We start from the raw sequence: 14,038 nt of genomic DNA on the forward strand, positions 1-14,038 counted from the left end.
ACAGCAGGATCCTGCTCATGGGCTGGACAGCTTGGCCTGCACCAGGAGCTGGTGCCATTCTCTCCCTCGCATGAAGACAAACGAAACCTGCCTCTGGTTGTGTTGCCAGCAGCCACAATGGCCATACTAAGGTCTCCCTACTGTAGTCTCAGCTGGCAGCACCTGAAGGAAGTGCTGAGAGAGGCCCTGGGACATCTCAGACCCAGCTCCCCAGGGCACCATCCTGCACTGCTGGGGGACAAGGCAGGCACAGGGGGATGACAGGCAGGGGACAGAGGCAGGGCAGAAGAGCTCAGTCTGTAAGGGCAAGCAGCCTTGAAGAGCAGGCCCAGTGGTGAGCCTGGTGCTGATGCAGGGTGCACAGGGTCTGGGATGTGGTACTCAGTGCCAGAGTGCAGTGATGGTACTGGCACACGTTGTGCCATGCCTGGTGCAGTGCCTGGTGCCAGTGCCTGGTGAGTAGTGCCCATGTGCCATGCCCAGTGTGCAGCACCTGGAGCTGGTACCAGTGCTGGTGCTACATGCTGCGTTGCACCGAGGGTGCTGTACCTGCTGTGCCATGTATCAGGGACTGGCTGCCAGCTGCCTTGTGCATGGTGCCATCATGCATAACGCATGGCACCACGCACTGAGTACCACTGATGGCAGTTCCGAGTACCTAGCAGCCGGTGCATGGCGTGTGATGATGCTGAGCAGTGTCCAGCGTCCAGTATTTGGTGCATGGGATATGGTACCCGGTGTGCTGTAACGAGCATCCAGAACACTGCAGCCGGTATCCATGGCCCGGTAGCAGGAGTGCAGCAGGCGGCACAAGGTGCGCGGTATGCACTGCCCGGTGCCGAGTGCCCGCGGAGCAACAGCCGGTACCCCGTACCCAGTGTGCAGCAGGCGGCACCGCAGCCGGTACCCGTTGCGCAGCGCACCGGGTGCGCGATTCTCGATTCGCAGTGCGAGGTACCCAGTGCGCCGTGCCCGGTGCGCGATGCTCAATCCCCCGTGCGCGGCGCCCGGTGCCGGTGTCCGGTTGCCGCCCCCGCACCGCCCCCCGCACCGCCCCCGGTGCCGCCCCACACCACCCCCGGTGCCTCCCCGCCCCGCTCCGTCCCGTGCGCTGCCGACGGAGCATGGCGGGCCCGAGTGGCGGGGCCCGGCGGCTGCTGCTGCCGCTGCTCCTGCGCCCCCGCCCGCCGCCCTGCAGCAGCCCGGGACCGCCGCGCAGGACCGGGGGCTCGGCGGCGGCGGCGGCGGCGGGGCCGGCGCGGCTGAAGGGACCGGAGGATCTACCGGGGCCGGGGCTGCTCCGGACTTTCGTCTGGCTCTTCCTGCGGGGCTACTTGCTGCACACACACCGGCTGCAGGTGCGCCGGGACAGTCCGGCCCGGGGGCTGCGGGACTGCGGGGGTCGGGGTGCGTGGGGGCCTGGGGACCGTACACGGGGGCGTGGGGGGGGGGGGCTGGGAGAGGTGCGTGGGATGGAGGGGGTTCCGGGTGGGCTGCAGGGCGGATGCTGTACCCTGGAAGGGTTTGGGTGGGATTGGGTGTGGGCTGGGGGCAAGGGGAGATGGGCTCCAGGGAGGGGGAGAGCCGCCAACAAGTGATGGCAGGGAGTTGAGCGGGGGCGGCAGAGCAGGGAAGCGGAGGGCTGGGAGGTAGGGAGCACCCCGGCATCGTGGGTTGGTGCTGTGGCCAGCAGTGTGGAGAGGGGCAGCAGAACCCAGTGACCCCGGGACGGTCCAGCCAGCCCAGGGCTGCCCCAGCATACCCGAGACAGCCAGACAGTCTTAAGGGCAGCGATTCGGGGACATCTCACGGGGTCCTGGCATTCCCAGGCTCCCAGCTGTGACAAGCTGGAGGGGCAGCAGTTTGGGGGGCATGTGACCAGGGAGGTTTTGGGGCAGATGATACCCAGGCATGCAGGGGAGGGATAGACAGGAGTGTTTGTTTTCTTCTGTCAACACTTCCTCATTCTTCCGATGAAGCAAGCGATGGGCTTGGCTGGCTGCAAGCCAGGCAGCATCTTCCAGCACTCTGGAGCTCTGACCGGCCAGAGAAGCGTGTGGGATCAGGCCTCCCTGGCACCTCAGTGCACCAGACACTGCTGGTTGGAGAAGGGGTTGTCACAGGGCAGTGGGATCTCAAGTAGTCATGCGAGCTCCCTCATGCTCCCTCCTGCCCTTGGGACTCTGAGCACAGCCTGGCTTTGCAGAAAGATGCCCACATGCTCTGGAGGTGCCTTTCTCCATATCCCAGCAGCTCCAGATTCTTTCAGCCCTGCTCTCCAAGGCCTGCACTGTGTCAAGTCCTGGCTGCCAGCAGATGCTGGTGGGCAGGTTTCAACCCAGGCCACAGCTGCCCCATGCCCACTAGCTGCCTGCTGTACCGGGGCGGCTGTCCCTCCCCCTCCTCCTGCCACCATGCACGAGGAACGTCTCCCTGTGGTGACGAATCCAGCTGAATCCAGGCGCAGGCTGCGATGCAGTCAGTCACCAAGGGAGATTGTACCACGTGCATCCCCGCAGCCACGGGGAACGGGGATCAGGGCTTCCCTGCTAGGTCCCCCTCAGCTCCCCATGCTTGGCCATGCTCTCCAAAGGCTCTGGCAGTGCCTGCCTGGGATGGCGAGCAACCCTGGGACATGACCCTGTGCAGATCCACTTGCAAAGGGGTGCCCAGCTGCCCCCAAGGAGGGAGGCATGGTGCTCCCTGGCAGGGAGGCAGGCATGGAACCCTTGGGTGCAGCAGAGGAGAGGGGAGCTGCAGCCAACAGAGCCCAGAGCAGGACTGATGCTGTGGATGTCTCCCAACTGATTTGTGAGCCTGTGGCCCCAGGGCCATGCCCTAGGGGTGACAGCCTGCTCTGGGAGCAGTCCAGTCATGCCCTGGCCTGGCTCTGCCCTCCTACCGCTGATCATTAACCACTCTTTTGGGTGGTGAGTTCAAGGACCCACTCAGGGACTGTTGTCCCCAGGTTAATCAGAGCTGGGGACATGCTGGAAGCACAGAACATGGACCTGCTGACGGCTGCTGGAATGGTCCTGCATCTCAGCACAGACCTGTGCTTGACAGTTTTCCTTGTCCCTGCTGTCCTCTCTTGGTCTTCCTTCCCCAAAAGACCCACCAGGCTCCCTGTGCATCTCTGGGACGGGTGAGGGACATGCCAGTCTGTGCTGGGAGTCTGTGCCTGGTGTGCTTAGTGCTGGCAGAGGTAATGAGCCTGGAGACACCAGCCCAGGCCATCTGCAGAGCACTTCAAGGATGGTGCCAGCTTGGAGAGTCAGGAGCAGGTGCTTGGGCTCAGCTGATGCTGGGGGGTCCATGGGATGGGTGCAGAGGGTGCTAGGCACATGGGGCAGCATTGGAGCAGGGAGGGTCTGCCCCAGCCCCTGTCCCATTCACCCTGCTATGGTTTGTGCATTGCAGGTGATGTCCCGACGTCTCTATGGCCCTATCTGGAAGTCGACCTTCGGGCATTATAGGAACATCAACATTGGGAGCCCAGTGGTGCTGGAGCAGCTGCTACGGCAGGAGGGCAAGTATCCCATGCGGAGTGACATGGCCCTGTGGAAGGAGCACCGGGACACCCGGAGCCTGCCCTATGGACCCTTCACTGAGTGAGTCCTGTCCTGGCTGTCCTCTGTGAAACAGCACACATCTTCTGTCCCTTCCTAAGGTGCCTAGGTGGCAGCTTGCGTTGCTCCCTCTCCTGCAAGCTGCATGTCCCCACCAAGGAAAAGGGCATGGCCATGGCCATGGTGGGTGGAAAGACCCCTGGGGTGGTTCCAGGCTGGAGTTGGGAGTGTTGGGACACTGCTGCCAGCCACTACCCCCTGCCCATCCGTGCGCCCGGTGCTGAGCCTTGCCCCCATCCAGGGAAGGGGAGCGCTGGTACCGCCTGCGCCAGGTCCTCAACAAGCGTCTGCTGAAGCCCTCGGAGGCAGTGCTGTACGCGGATGCCATCGGGGAGGTGGTGTCAGACCTGATGGTGCGGCTGCGGGAGGAGCGGAGCCGCAGCCCCTCAGGGGTGCTGGTGGGGGACGTGGCTAACCTGCTCTACCGCTTTGCCCTCGAAGGTAGGGGGTTCTTCCCCCTCACCCCTGCCCTGCCCCATTCTTCCCATCCCCCCGGAGGTCTGGATGCTGTCTGTCCCCTACAGGGATCTCCTATATCCTCTTCGAGACCCGCATTGGGTGCCTGAAGCAGCAGGTCCCTGCCGAGACCCAGCGCTTCATTGACTCCATCAACCTCATGTTCAAGAACTCCATCTTCGCCACCGTCCTGCCCCGATGGAGCCGCAAGGTGCTGCCTTTCTGGGACCGCTACTTGAACAGCTGGGACACCATCTTCGCCTTTGGTGAGCAGTGATGATGGAGACCCAGCATGGTGGGATTGGACTCCCTAAGGACACTCAAAAGTGGAGCAGTCCCTGGCCCCATGTCCTTTTGGTAGCCCTTGCTCTGTCAGCACTGGGTCCTACTCTCTGTTCCTGCAGGCAAGACCCTGATTGACCGAAAGATGAAGGAGCTGGAGGGGCAGGTAGAGCGCGGCAAGGAGGTGTCCGGCTACCTGAGCTACCTGCTGGCCAGCGGCAGACTCAGCCTGGATGAGGTCTATGGCAGCGTGGCTGAGCTGCTGCTGGCTGGTGTGGACACGGTGAGAGCTGCTGCCAGGAGATCCCTGCTGAGCTGCCATGCCCAGGGGAACCCATAGGGCCATGCTCAGCCCAGCCCCTGCAAGCTCTGGCCTGATGGCTAGGAGGCTGATGCTCCCTGACCCTCAGGGATCAATCAGGACAGATACTGTCCTCTGCTCTGCTCCCTGACATGCTCCCCATCCCACTTTCCTCTGTGCCTGCTGCCCCTCACCCCTGACTTTCCTGCACACCAGAGCAGGGGTTCTCTGGTGCCATACTGGAGCTGTGCTTGGTACAAGGCTGCTCAGGTACCAACCCCAGTTCTCTCACTCCCCTTGATTCTCCACTCCCCTAGACCTCCAACACGCTGTCCTGGGCCTTGTACCACCTCTCCCGGGACCCAGGCATCCAGGAGACCCTGTACCAGGAGCTGAAAGCTGTTGTGCCTGCCAACCGGTTTCCTGCTGCTGAGGATATCCCCAAGTTGCCAATGCTTCGGGCCATTATCAAGGAGACACTGAGGTAAAGCCCAACCTTGCCCCTGCCCCAAGGTCCTGGTCATCAGCCCCTTCTCCAGGGGGGAATGCACCAAGGAGGCAGTATGGGAGGCTGGATTTCAGTCCCTCAGGACCACATATATCCACCTTCTCCCTAGGGAGCTGCTGAGAAGTAGGGGGTGCTCCCCCTTGTCCTGCCTGCAGCTCTCTCCCTCTGGGATCTCCAGATGGGTCCTGCTCCACCATTAATTCTTCCCATATCCCAGGGTCTACCCCGTGGTGCCCACCAACGCCAGGGTCTTCTATGAGAAGGACATTGTCATCGGAGACTACCTCTTCCCCAAGAATGTGAGTGGGGGCTGTGGCGTGGGGATCTCCACTGCCCTCAGTGGGGCTGGGTCGGGTCATTAACCCCCACTTACTGCCCTGCAGACCCTCTTTGTCCTGGCACACTACGCGATGTCCCACGATGAGACCTACTTCCCTGAGCCTGAGCGGTTCCTGCCCCAGCGCTGGCTCCGGGGATATGGCTCCCCCCACCACCCCTTCAGCTCCATCCCCTTTGGCTACGGGGTTCGCGCCTGCGTCGGACGCCGCATTGCTGAGCTGGAGATGCACCTGGCCCTTGCCAGGGTGAGTAAGGACCCCCACTCTGGGTATCTTGCCATGAGCTGGGATGGGGGCCCCAGGGAGTCCCCAAGGCACTGCCACCCCCCTTCTTCCCACAGATCATCCAGGCATTCGAGGTGCGGCCAGACCCCCGTGGTGTGGAGGTGACATCTGTGTCCCGCATTGTCCTCGTGGCCGACAAGCCCATCAACCTGGAGTTTATTGCTCGTCCAGAAGCCCCCTGACTGCGCGTCCACCCCTGACCCTGGGTGCCAAATGGAGAACCCCCACTGCCCCACAGGGAGGGGCAGGCAGGAAGGCAAAACCATCCTCTGCCCAGCTTGGGTTGGGGGCTCCTAGCCCCACTGTGGGGAAGAGGGGGAGGATAAGAGATTGCCCCCAAATTGCCCCTGGGACACTAGTAGCCCCCTATCCCAAATCAGCGGGAGGCTTGGGGAACTGCCGTGCCTTTCACACACTTCAGGGGGTTGTGTCCCCCCCATCCCGTGCCCAGCTGGGCTACGCTGGGGACCTGGGAACTCTGTCAGGGCAGGGGGAAGCAGGGAGGGGTTTTGCAGCCGTTCGGTGTCTCCTTCATCCTGTCCTTGTGTAGCCGCGCGTGGATCTGTGCCTGGAGCCAGGACATCTGGGTCTTTTCTGAACAGCTGACCTTGGCCTCAGAAGCTTCTCTGTTCCTCAGTTTGACCCATGCCTCCCAGGGGAGGGTTGAGCGTTGGCCGGGTTTGGGGTTTGCACCTCTCCCAAGGGGCGGAGCTGGGAAAGTGAAGCAATTACACAGCTCATCCCTAGCGATGGGAAGAGGCCTGTCACCACCCAGCACTGGTGTCATGTCCCCTGGCAGAGCCAGCCAACACAGGAGGGGTGTTTAGCACCCAGGACCTTCCACTATCAGCCGCTGTTCACTGAGATGCTGATATGGGGTCACAGGAATGGCAGGGCTTGCTCCAGACAAAGCAGGCAGAGAAAGATCAGCTCAGCACCCCCCATCCCCAAGTGGGGACGTGGGGCTGATATCCAGGGCAATCACAGGGGCTCAGACCTAGTAGCAGCCACAGGCAAGGGGTGCATTGCCTCTTACCCAGGGTCCTGGGGCATGGGACACCCTAACAGTGAACCACTCTCACCTTCCTACTTCTTGGACTGAGGGAAGCAGCAGGCAGAAACCTTGCTGGCACCAAGGCTGCTGTGCCCCCTGAAGGGCCCTCACACTACCACTGTAATCAAGGCTGCATGTTCCGTTTCCCTGTCACCTTGGCTCTACCCCCCTGTGCCCATGCTACCCTTGCTGGCATTCCAGGCTGGGTTCCCCAGCCCTGCCAAGCAGCCAGTATCCCCTTCCGAGTCCTGCTCTCTCCAGAGGAGCTATGCCCAGCTTTATCCTAGAAAGGCAAGAGGCAGTTCTTGGATCAGACTCTTTGTTACAACGAGGCTGAACAGACCAATAAATAAATAAATATCCCCTGCCCACCCCAAAACGTGCAGAGGGTCCCCATGCAAGTGCCCATCCTGGTGCCAGCTCTGGCACAGGCTGTGCCTCTGCCAGGGAGCTCAAGCCCCATGTGACCCTACAATAAGCAAGCCTGTGTGTGCAGCTCAGCCTATGCTACCAGGCACCAGGCACAGATGGTGGGAGGGAGCAACAGTGGAAATGCTCAAATCCAGCAGCAGGATGGGAGTGGGGTGACCAGGTCTTCTGGGGCTGTGTGGGTCTCTGTGCCCAGCCACAGGCATGTAATGGCTCCTCCAGCACAGTGCCCATCAAGCATCACTGTGTGCTCACTGGCAGGAGGCACCCCTGGGCCCCCTTTTCCACACTTTCTACCTCCCCAAGGCTGGCAGGATCTGGCTCTGGACTCAAGACGAGCCCCAGGACTGGCGTGAACAGGCAGATCCTCCCTGCGGAGAGCCTTCAGGCCAAAGCCTCCTTCTCACAGGCCATGCAAGAGACCCCCGAGTCAGACAAGACAGTGGCACTTCCTGGTGTCTTCAGAGCGAGGATTGATGGATGCCTGCAGGGCAAGAGAGCATGCGAGGCCATAACCCCAAAACAGTGCTGGACTGGGCACCCTGTGGCATTGCCCTCCCAACCCATCCTGGTGGACACTGGGGTCTCGCCTCCATTCCTGGCTTGAATGCAATCTCTGGGACAGGAGAGAGGGCAGCTGGCCTGGAGAGGGCCCCCTGCAGCTCCTGATCCAGCCACCCCTGTGGTCACCAGGGATGGGGTAAGTGAAAGCACCTTGACTGGGAAATGGGGAGAGGAGGGTTGTGTGTGTAACTAACACACACCACTCCCAGTCCCCTCCTGTCCAGAGCAGCTGGGCACTGCTGGGGGAACTGGTGGACACAGGCCTGTCCCAAGCCCATTCTCCACCACTACCCCAAAAAAAAGCATCGTTACCTTTGGAAAGCAGCTGGGACCCAGGGCCAGCTCCCCCCTCCCCATTTCAGCCCCAAAGAGCTGCCATAGTGGGTGCAAGCACAGTGCCCGCCTATCACCAGTGAGGACTTGCCAGGCAGTGGGTGAGCAGAGCCAGCTGCAGGCAGTTGGGCAGCACGGTCCCAGTACCACCTGAGAGTGAACCCTGTCCCTGGAGCAGGCAGTTTTGGGGCTGCTGCAGGTGGAGGGGTTAGGGGCCTCTGCCAGCCGGGGCCCATGGGTCATCTGTGGTGCGTACATGGCTAGTCAATAGCAGCACGTCATGAGGGTGCAAGTGGAGATCTGTCCCTTCTGTGTCCCCCAGGAATGGCACTGGAGGTGCTCAGATCGCAGGGTTTGAGGCGAGATTAAAAATAGACTTTTATCTTAGGGTGCATCACACCCCAAAACCCTCATCCAGCCCAAAGCCCAGAGACCTGCAAAACCTGCCTTCCACACACTGCTTGAATGGGAGTTTAGGGGGGCTGTCTTCATGGCAAATGTCCTCATCCTTCCTCACGGACACCAGGGATCCCCTGTGATTCTTGTGTACCCCAGGACAAGCAGCATCTGGGTCCTGCTGTCCCCACCTGTGCGCCCAGCACTTCCAGACCCCAGCCCCAGCCTCCTTCATCCCCCAGGGCCAGTTTGGCTGGGGTGGAGGCAGGTGGTCTGAGCAGGGAGGTGGCCAGGTCCAGGTGACCCAGTGTCAGGGAGGGAACAGGCCCACAGTGACAGGGGACAGCGCCTACCTGAAGTGAAGAGAAATGGAGAGTGCAAGTGAAGAAAGATGGAGCGCCGTGGGCTAAGAGTTAAGAGCATCGATACCTGCGGGAGTGAGCACAAGGGCCTGGAGGACGTCAGAGAGGGAGACGATGCCCCGCGGGTACCGGTTCTCGTCTACCAGAACCAGGCGATGGACCTGTGGGTGCAGGCAGAGCATCACAGGCAGGCTGGGCAGCTGGCAAGTGTGGCTGGTGCCGGCACAAGGCACCCCAGCCACTCACCTGCTCCTTGGCAAAGCGGTCAATGATGTCCTCCATGTGCTCATGGGGGTAGCAGGTGATGACCCCCTCCAGGCAGATACTGCGCTGCCGCAGTGCCTCTCGCACACTGATGTCCAGGTTGTTGTAGGTCTTCTGAGCTGCCAGGTGCTGTGGGAGGTGTGACCCCAATGTGTCCTCACACCCCGTTGTGCCAACGCAGAGGGGACACTGAGTGCTGGGGATGCACAGAGCAGATGTGCACTGGCGTGTGCAGGACACTGCATTTGGGGCAGGTTTACACGGGCACAGATAAATGTGAACACCCCCTACCAGCGCATGCAAGGGGCCACATTTTTGTCCAGGTGTGCAAACACACAGGGTACTCACAATGACATCAAACCGGGAGTACAAGCCAACCACTTGCCCTGCAAAGAGAAATAGTGCAGTAGCTGGGGAGGGGGTCTTGGGGATCATTTGCCATGTTCCTTGCACACCCCAAGGGGCAGCCCAAGGGCCGGGAGAGGGCTTTTGGATGGGGATGGGGATGGAGCTGCTGACAGAGGGAAATGAGGGGGTCACTCTCCTCCTCCCCAGGTACCAGCATCATTGATGACGGGCAAGGCAGAGACACGGCGATCCACGAAGATCTCCAAGGCAGTGTAGATCGGGGCAGTCTCAGGCACGACAGCCAGGTCACGAAAGGTGCCAATGCGCAGCTCTTGCACCGTTTTTTTCAGGAAGCGTGGCTTGGGAATGGTAGAGCCCTGCAATGGATCAGGGCAGGGCTTGGCTGGCATCTACACACATTTTGACACCTTTGTTTGTGCCCCTAGACACCTGCCATGTGCCCCGGCACTCACAAAGATGTGGAGAAACTTGAGGATGCGCTTGTGCGTCAGGATGTGCAGGACATTGCCCGAGACAGGCTCGATGACAGGCAGGCGGTGGATTTTATGCTTGATCAGGGAGTAGACAGCATCAAAGAGGCTGTGGGTGATGGGGATATCATGGTGGGATAGGGCTGCAACACAGGCACACACCCCCCCACCCCAAGGGGTGTACTCACCCCCAGTGGACAGGCTCTCACCTATTGCTTGGGGAGATGTAGACCAATGGCTTGAAGGAGCTCTGCAGGTACACCTCTGCCGAGGGAGAGAGGTGGAAGAGGGGGTCCTCCAGCCCTCTCATGCAGCCCCACAACCCCAGAGCTCACCTCCATGCCCTGCACAACATCCCCAGCCCAGCCACCCCTATCACCCATGATTTTTACCTCTCCATGTCTCAATCTTGTGCTCCTCCACCTCGTAGATTTGAACCTGAGGGCAGGGAAATGCTCTGTTCATGGAGGCTCCATGGGGGACTGAGGGCACTGTGAGACACTGCCCCCTTCCCCAGGCATCCCACCCCATCACCCTAAAAACAGGAATTACATTTTCAGTGCCAGGCAGAGGGGCAAGAAGCAGATGCTGCCCTGGCCCAGAATCATCCCCTGGTCACAGTCTAGTGATGAAGAGGAAACCAGGAGAGGTGGGGACAGCCCCTCCCTGGCCCATGTATGCCCCAATCCCCCATGCCCTCCCCACCGCACTCACCAGGGGTGAGCGGTAGTAACGGTGTAGGATGTTGATGAAGTCGGTGATGGTGAGCATCCCTGTGGAGACACGTGGGGCTGGCAGCACTGCCTGCACCCTAACTGCCAGGCCAGGGAGGGGGCCAGGCAGCACTGATGGCACTCACCCACAAAGCTCTGTGTCTTGCTATCCCAGAGTGGGGCAGCGCGCACCCCATTGGCCACCAGTGCCACAAAGGCTTTCTTGATCTGCTGACAGAGTGGAAGGGGATCAGGGGGTCCCGAGCCTGCTCCTCCACTACCCATCCCCACTGATCCCCCGCTTTGCCACCTCCAGGGAGATGTCGAAGACGACAAGCTTGCAGCTCGTGGGGATGGCATCATAGCAGCAGTGGCTCCGTAAGAAGTGCATGTAGACCTCGGCGTCAGGGCTCTGAAACTCACTTTCTGGGCCCAGCCCCAGTATCTCATTTCCCAGTGTGAAGGTGACAGATCTCCTTTGCCTGTATTCTTCCTCCTCCTCTTCCTCCTCCCTGGGGCATAGGGCCTCCGGGAACTCTGCAGGAAAAGCCATCCCAGCCCCAGCCAGTGAGCTGAGATGCTGGGTCTCAGCAACTTCCTGCCTGGGGGGAGCAGGGGATGCTCCCAACAGTCTCCCTGTTCCCTGCTCCACAGGGGCAGCACAACAGCACTGCAGTTCTCCAGCCTGGGGTGCACTTCAGCTGAGGAGTGGGGTTTACGAGGGGTATGGGCAGGGTGGGCAGAGGACTGATGTACTCATCACACGAGTAAGGCAGTTCCCCCCTCCTACACACCTAGGCTCTACCTGCTACCCACCTTCCTCCTCAGGGCAGGAAGCAGTATCCAGCAGCGCCACCTGAGAGGGCACACAGCAAGGAGGGGTCAGCAGGAGTCCAGCCTTTCCCCCACCCATGAGTGCTGCTTGCATACACCCGGCTACTCCGGCCCACCCAAGCCGGATAGAGAGGACTGTCCTTTCAGGGTGGGGATGTGGGCGGGGCCTAGCCCCCAGTCCCCTCTGGGCAGCCCCCTGCCAGTGCAGGATCCCCAGAGCCTGCAGTCTGCATGGTGGCTCCAGCCCAGGGCACCCAGCTTGTTTCCCTGCTCTGGGGGGTCAGTGGGGGTCCCCAGAGAAGGGCAGGACAGGGCATGAATGGCAGGACCTCCCGCCTTCTCTCTCTGCTGTTAGAGTCCAGCAGGTCCCACAGTGGCTCTGAGCCCATCCTCTCCCAGCCTCAAGGTGTAAATCCTGGTCTTGCTTCTTCCCGTGCCGGGAGCCTCGCCAGCCCCACCGGCTTCCCCCAGGGACCAGGTCGTCCCAGGAGACCTACAATAATGAGAGGGCAGCCCCAGAAGGGAGGTCACAGGGCCGGATGACTGACCCCGTGCTCCCCAGTCCCCATGAGACTCTACCATAACACAGCAGCACGTGCAGAGGGAAGAGCAACCCCGGCCACAAACGTACCTGACAGAGCTAATGTCTACAAGGCCACCCTATAATAATGAAAGCACAGGAACGGGGACTGCTCCCTAAGGAGCCCAGAGCCAGCCCCGGGAAGGAGACCCTGCATACACGTCCCTCAACCCTTCCCAAGGGGCTGGGGACAGCTGGGACAAGGGCGTCCTTGTCCCCATGGCTCCATGTCTGTGGGAAGGGGCCCGCCAGCCCCCCATACTCCCCCACCTCGGGGATGGCCTGTCCCCGAGCGAGGGGCTATCGAGCCGGGCCCCCCACCCGGCCCGGCGGTACCTGGGACACAGCGGGGCCGCGGAGCCGCTCCATGCCGACTATCTGCGGGGCAGCGCTGCTATTCTGGGCCCGCGCTGGCGTGGCCCTGGCAGATAGGGTGTCAGCGAGCAATGCCAGCCGTGCCCCCGCCACCGCCGCGGGGGGGGACACCGCCGACACGGCCACGCAGCGCCCACAGCCCAGGGCTGGAGGGGGGGGGCGCGGCTCCGGGGACAGCATTGGCCCTGGGGATCCGAGGGAAGGGGTGATGGAGGGGTGGCTGGGGGCAGAGAGCGGGAGGACACCCCGCTCCGCGGACCCCCGTTCTCCAGGAGCGGTGCTCAGCGCCCTGCCCGCCGGGTGGTGCCCCCGCCCCATCGCGGGTGGGGAACACAGCATGTTCCACTCCCCGGAGGTGTTGAAGAAGGGCTGGGTCCAGTCACGGGCTGAGAGGCGGCCAGAGCGGCTGCGGATCCCTCGCCCTCGACGCTGGCCAGCCCTGCCTGCCCCTGCCCGCCCCTGCCCAGGGTCCTGCTGCGGCTCACTGTGCACAGCCACCCCGGCCCCACGGCGGGGGCAGCCCGACCTGCTGGGGAACTTCCTTGCCGCCTGCCCGCCCTCCGCCCTCTCTCGGCTCCATTTCTATTTCAGGGAGGTTCAAATAACACCTTGGCCAGCTTGTCGGGCCGGCCCGGCGCAGCCGTGGGCGAGCGGGCTGGTGGCTGCCGAGTCAATGGGACAAGGCTCTGCCTGGCTCCAGAGGACAGCTGGAGACACTGGCCCGTGGCGGGGTGGAAGGAATCCCCTGGTGCTGCCTTACGGCAGGCGGGAAGAGGAGGGACGAGGCCGAGAGCTCGGTACTGGGGTGACAGGAGGACACAGCCGGGTGGCCCGTGCCCCGCAGCGGTGCAGAGAGCGATGGGGGCGGGCCGCTACAGCTGTGCCGTGCAGAGCAGCCTGGCTCCAGCCTGGCCATCGCGGGTGCTGGCAGCAGGGAAGGGAGCAAGCATCTCCACTTTCGGAGGCTATTTTCAGGTGCTGGAGAGAAGCCGAGGAGAGATGAGATTGTCACCAAGGAGACCGGAGAAACAGGGCCCAGTGCCGGGAAACAGGGGGCTGCAAGGAGAGAGGAAGGAAGGGCTTTCTGTAAGCCCCAGGGCCCACACAAGAAGCTCAGCATCTCCTCTGGTCCCCAACAACCTGCCCAAGCAGCCAGCATCCAGCTAGCGGGCTGGGGCAACGTAACCCTGTACAGGCACCCAACCCTTCCTCCTACTGTAAGGCTGGACTGCTCTGTTCCCCTTGGTTACAGGTCCACAGGAGAGTCCCTAGGACATAAGGCAGTGATGCTGGGAGCTGCTCCTCCACACAGGGGGGCACACACACCTGCCCCCCAGGGCAGCAAGAATTACCCGTGCTCAGAGAAGGACAGGGAAAAAGGGGGGTGGTAGCACAAAGCTACCCTGTCCAGAGCCCAGTGAAGTCCTGTGGGAAGAGCTGAGCTGCATCCCAGACACAAAGAGATCAGGGAAAGAGAGACATATGAGAACAAGGAG

At 61.8% G+C, this 14,038-nt stretch overlaps 2 protein-coding genes across 6 annotated transcripts; one reads left to right on the forward strand and one right to left on the reverse strand.

The window, feature by feature from the left end:
* Positions 1–1,109: 1,109 nt before the first annotated feature.
* LOC135417298 (sterol 26-hydroxylase, mitochondrial) lies at positions 1,110–6,419 on the forward strand. Its single transcript, XM_064661208.1, has 9 exons — positions 1,110–1,358; positions 3,421–3,611; positions 3,871–4,070; positions 4,154–4,351; positions 4,490–4,650; positions 4,986–5,152; positions 5,394–5,475; positions 5,560–5,760; positions 5,856–6,419. The coding sequence occupies exons 1-9, from the start codon at positions 1,125–1,127 to the stop codon at positions 5,979–5,981; spliced, it is 1,560 nt and encodes a 519-aa protein (XP_064517278.1). The 5' UTR covers positions 1,110–1,124; the 3' UTR covers positions 5,982–6,419.
* A 736-nt stretch (positions 6,420–7,155) lies between these two features.
* On the reverse strand, positions 7,156–12,875 carry PRKAG3 (protein kinase AMP-activated non-catalytic subunit gamma 3). Of its 5 annotated transcripts, none has more exons than XR_010431990.1 (13): positions 12,504–12,875; positions 11,570–11,609; positions 11,064–11,290; positions 10,900–10,981; positions 10,755–10,813; positions 10,433–10,478; positions 10,250–10,304; positions 10,023–10,149; positions 9,761–9,926; positions 9,550–9,587; positions 9,184–9,330; positions 8,929–9,098; positions 7,156–7,766 (listed from the first exon to the last, which is right to left on the reverse strand). XR_010431990.1 is itself a non-coding variant. In XM_064661210.1 (13 exons), the coding sequence occupies exons 1-13, from the start codon at positions 12,858–12,860 to the stop codon at positions 7,744–7,746; spliced, it is 1,464 nt and encodes a 487-aa protein (XP_064517280.1). In that variant the 5' UTR covers positions 12,861–12,875; the 3' UTR covers positions 7,156–7,743. The 5 variants fall into 5 exon arrangements, 2 of the variants coding, with proteins under 2 accessions (XP_064517280.1, XP_064517282.1); XR_010431989.1 differs by having other exon boundaries at positions 10,900–10,984; XR_010431991.1 differs by having other exon boundaries at positions 11,177–11,325.
* Positions 12,876–14,038: the final 1,163 nt, after the last annotated feature.

This window comes from Pseudopipra pipra, chromosome 7 (assembly GCF_036250125.1).
Source record: "Pseudopipra pipra isolate bDixPip1 chromosome 7, bDixPip1.hap1, whole genome shotgun sequence".
In the NCBI taxonomy this organism is placed as follows: Eukaryota; Metazoa; Chordata; class Aves; order Passeriformes; family Pipridae; genus Pseudopipra; species Pseudopipra pipra.

What these genes read in the sequence shown, in the direction of transcription:
- LOC135417298 (XM_064661208.1), top strand. Translation starts at nt 1,125, where the DNA reads ATGGCGGGCCCGAGTGGCGGGGCCCGGCGGCTGCTGCTGCCGCTGCTC. An exon ending in CCCTATGGACCCTTCACTGA is followed by an intron (nt 3,612 to 3,870) that starts GTGAGTCCTGTC and finishes GCCCCCATCCAG; the next exon opens with GGAAGGGGAGCGCTGGTACC. An exon ending in TGCTGGCTGGTGTGGACACG is followed by an intron (nt 4,651 to 4,985) that starts GTGAGAGCTGCT and finishes CCACTCCCCTAG; the next exon opens with ACCTCCAACACGCTGTCCTG.
- PRKAG3 (XM_064661210.1), bottom strand. Translation starts at nt 12,860, where the DNA reads ATGGGGCGGGGGCACCACCCGGCGGGCAGGGCGCTGAGCACCGCTCCT. An exon ending in CAAGACACAGAGCTTTGTGG is followed by an intron (nt 10,814 to 10,899) that starts GTGAGTGCCATC and finishes GTGTCTCCACAG; the next exon opens with GGATGCTCACCATCACCGAC. An exon ending in TCAAGTTTCTCCACATCTTT is followed by an intron (nt 9,927 to 10,022) that starts GTGAGTGCCGGG and finishes GATCCATTGCAG; the next exon opens with GGCTCTACCATTCCCAAGCC.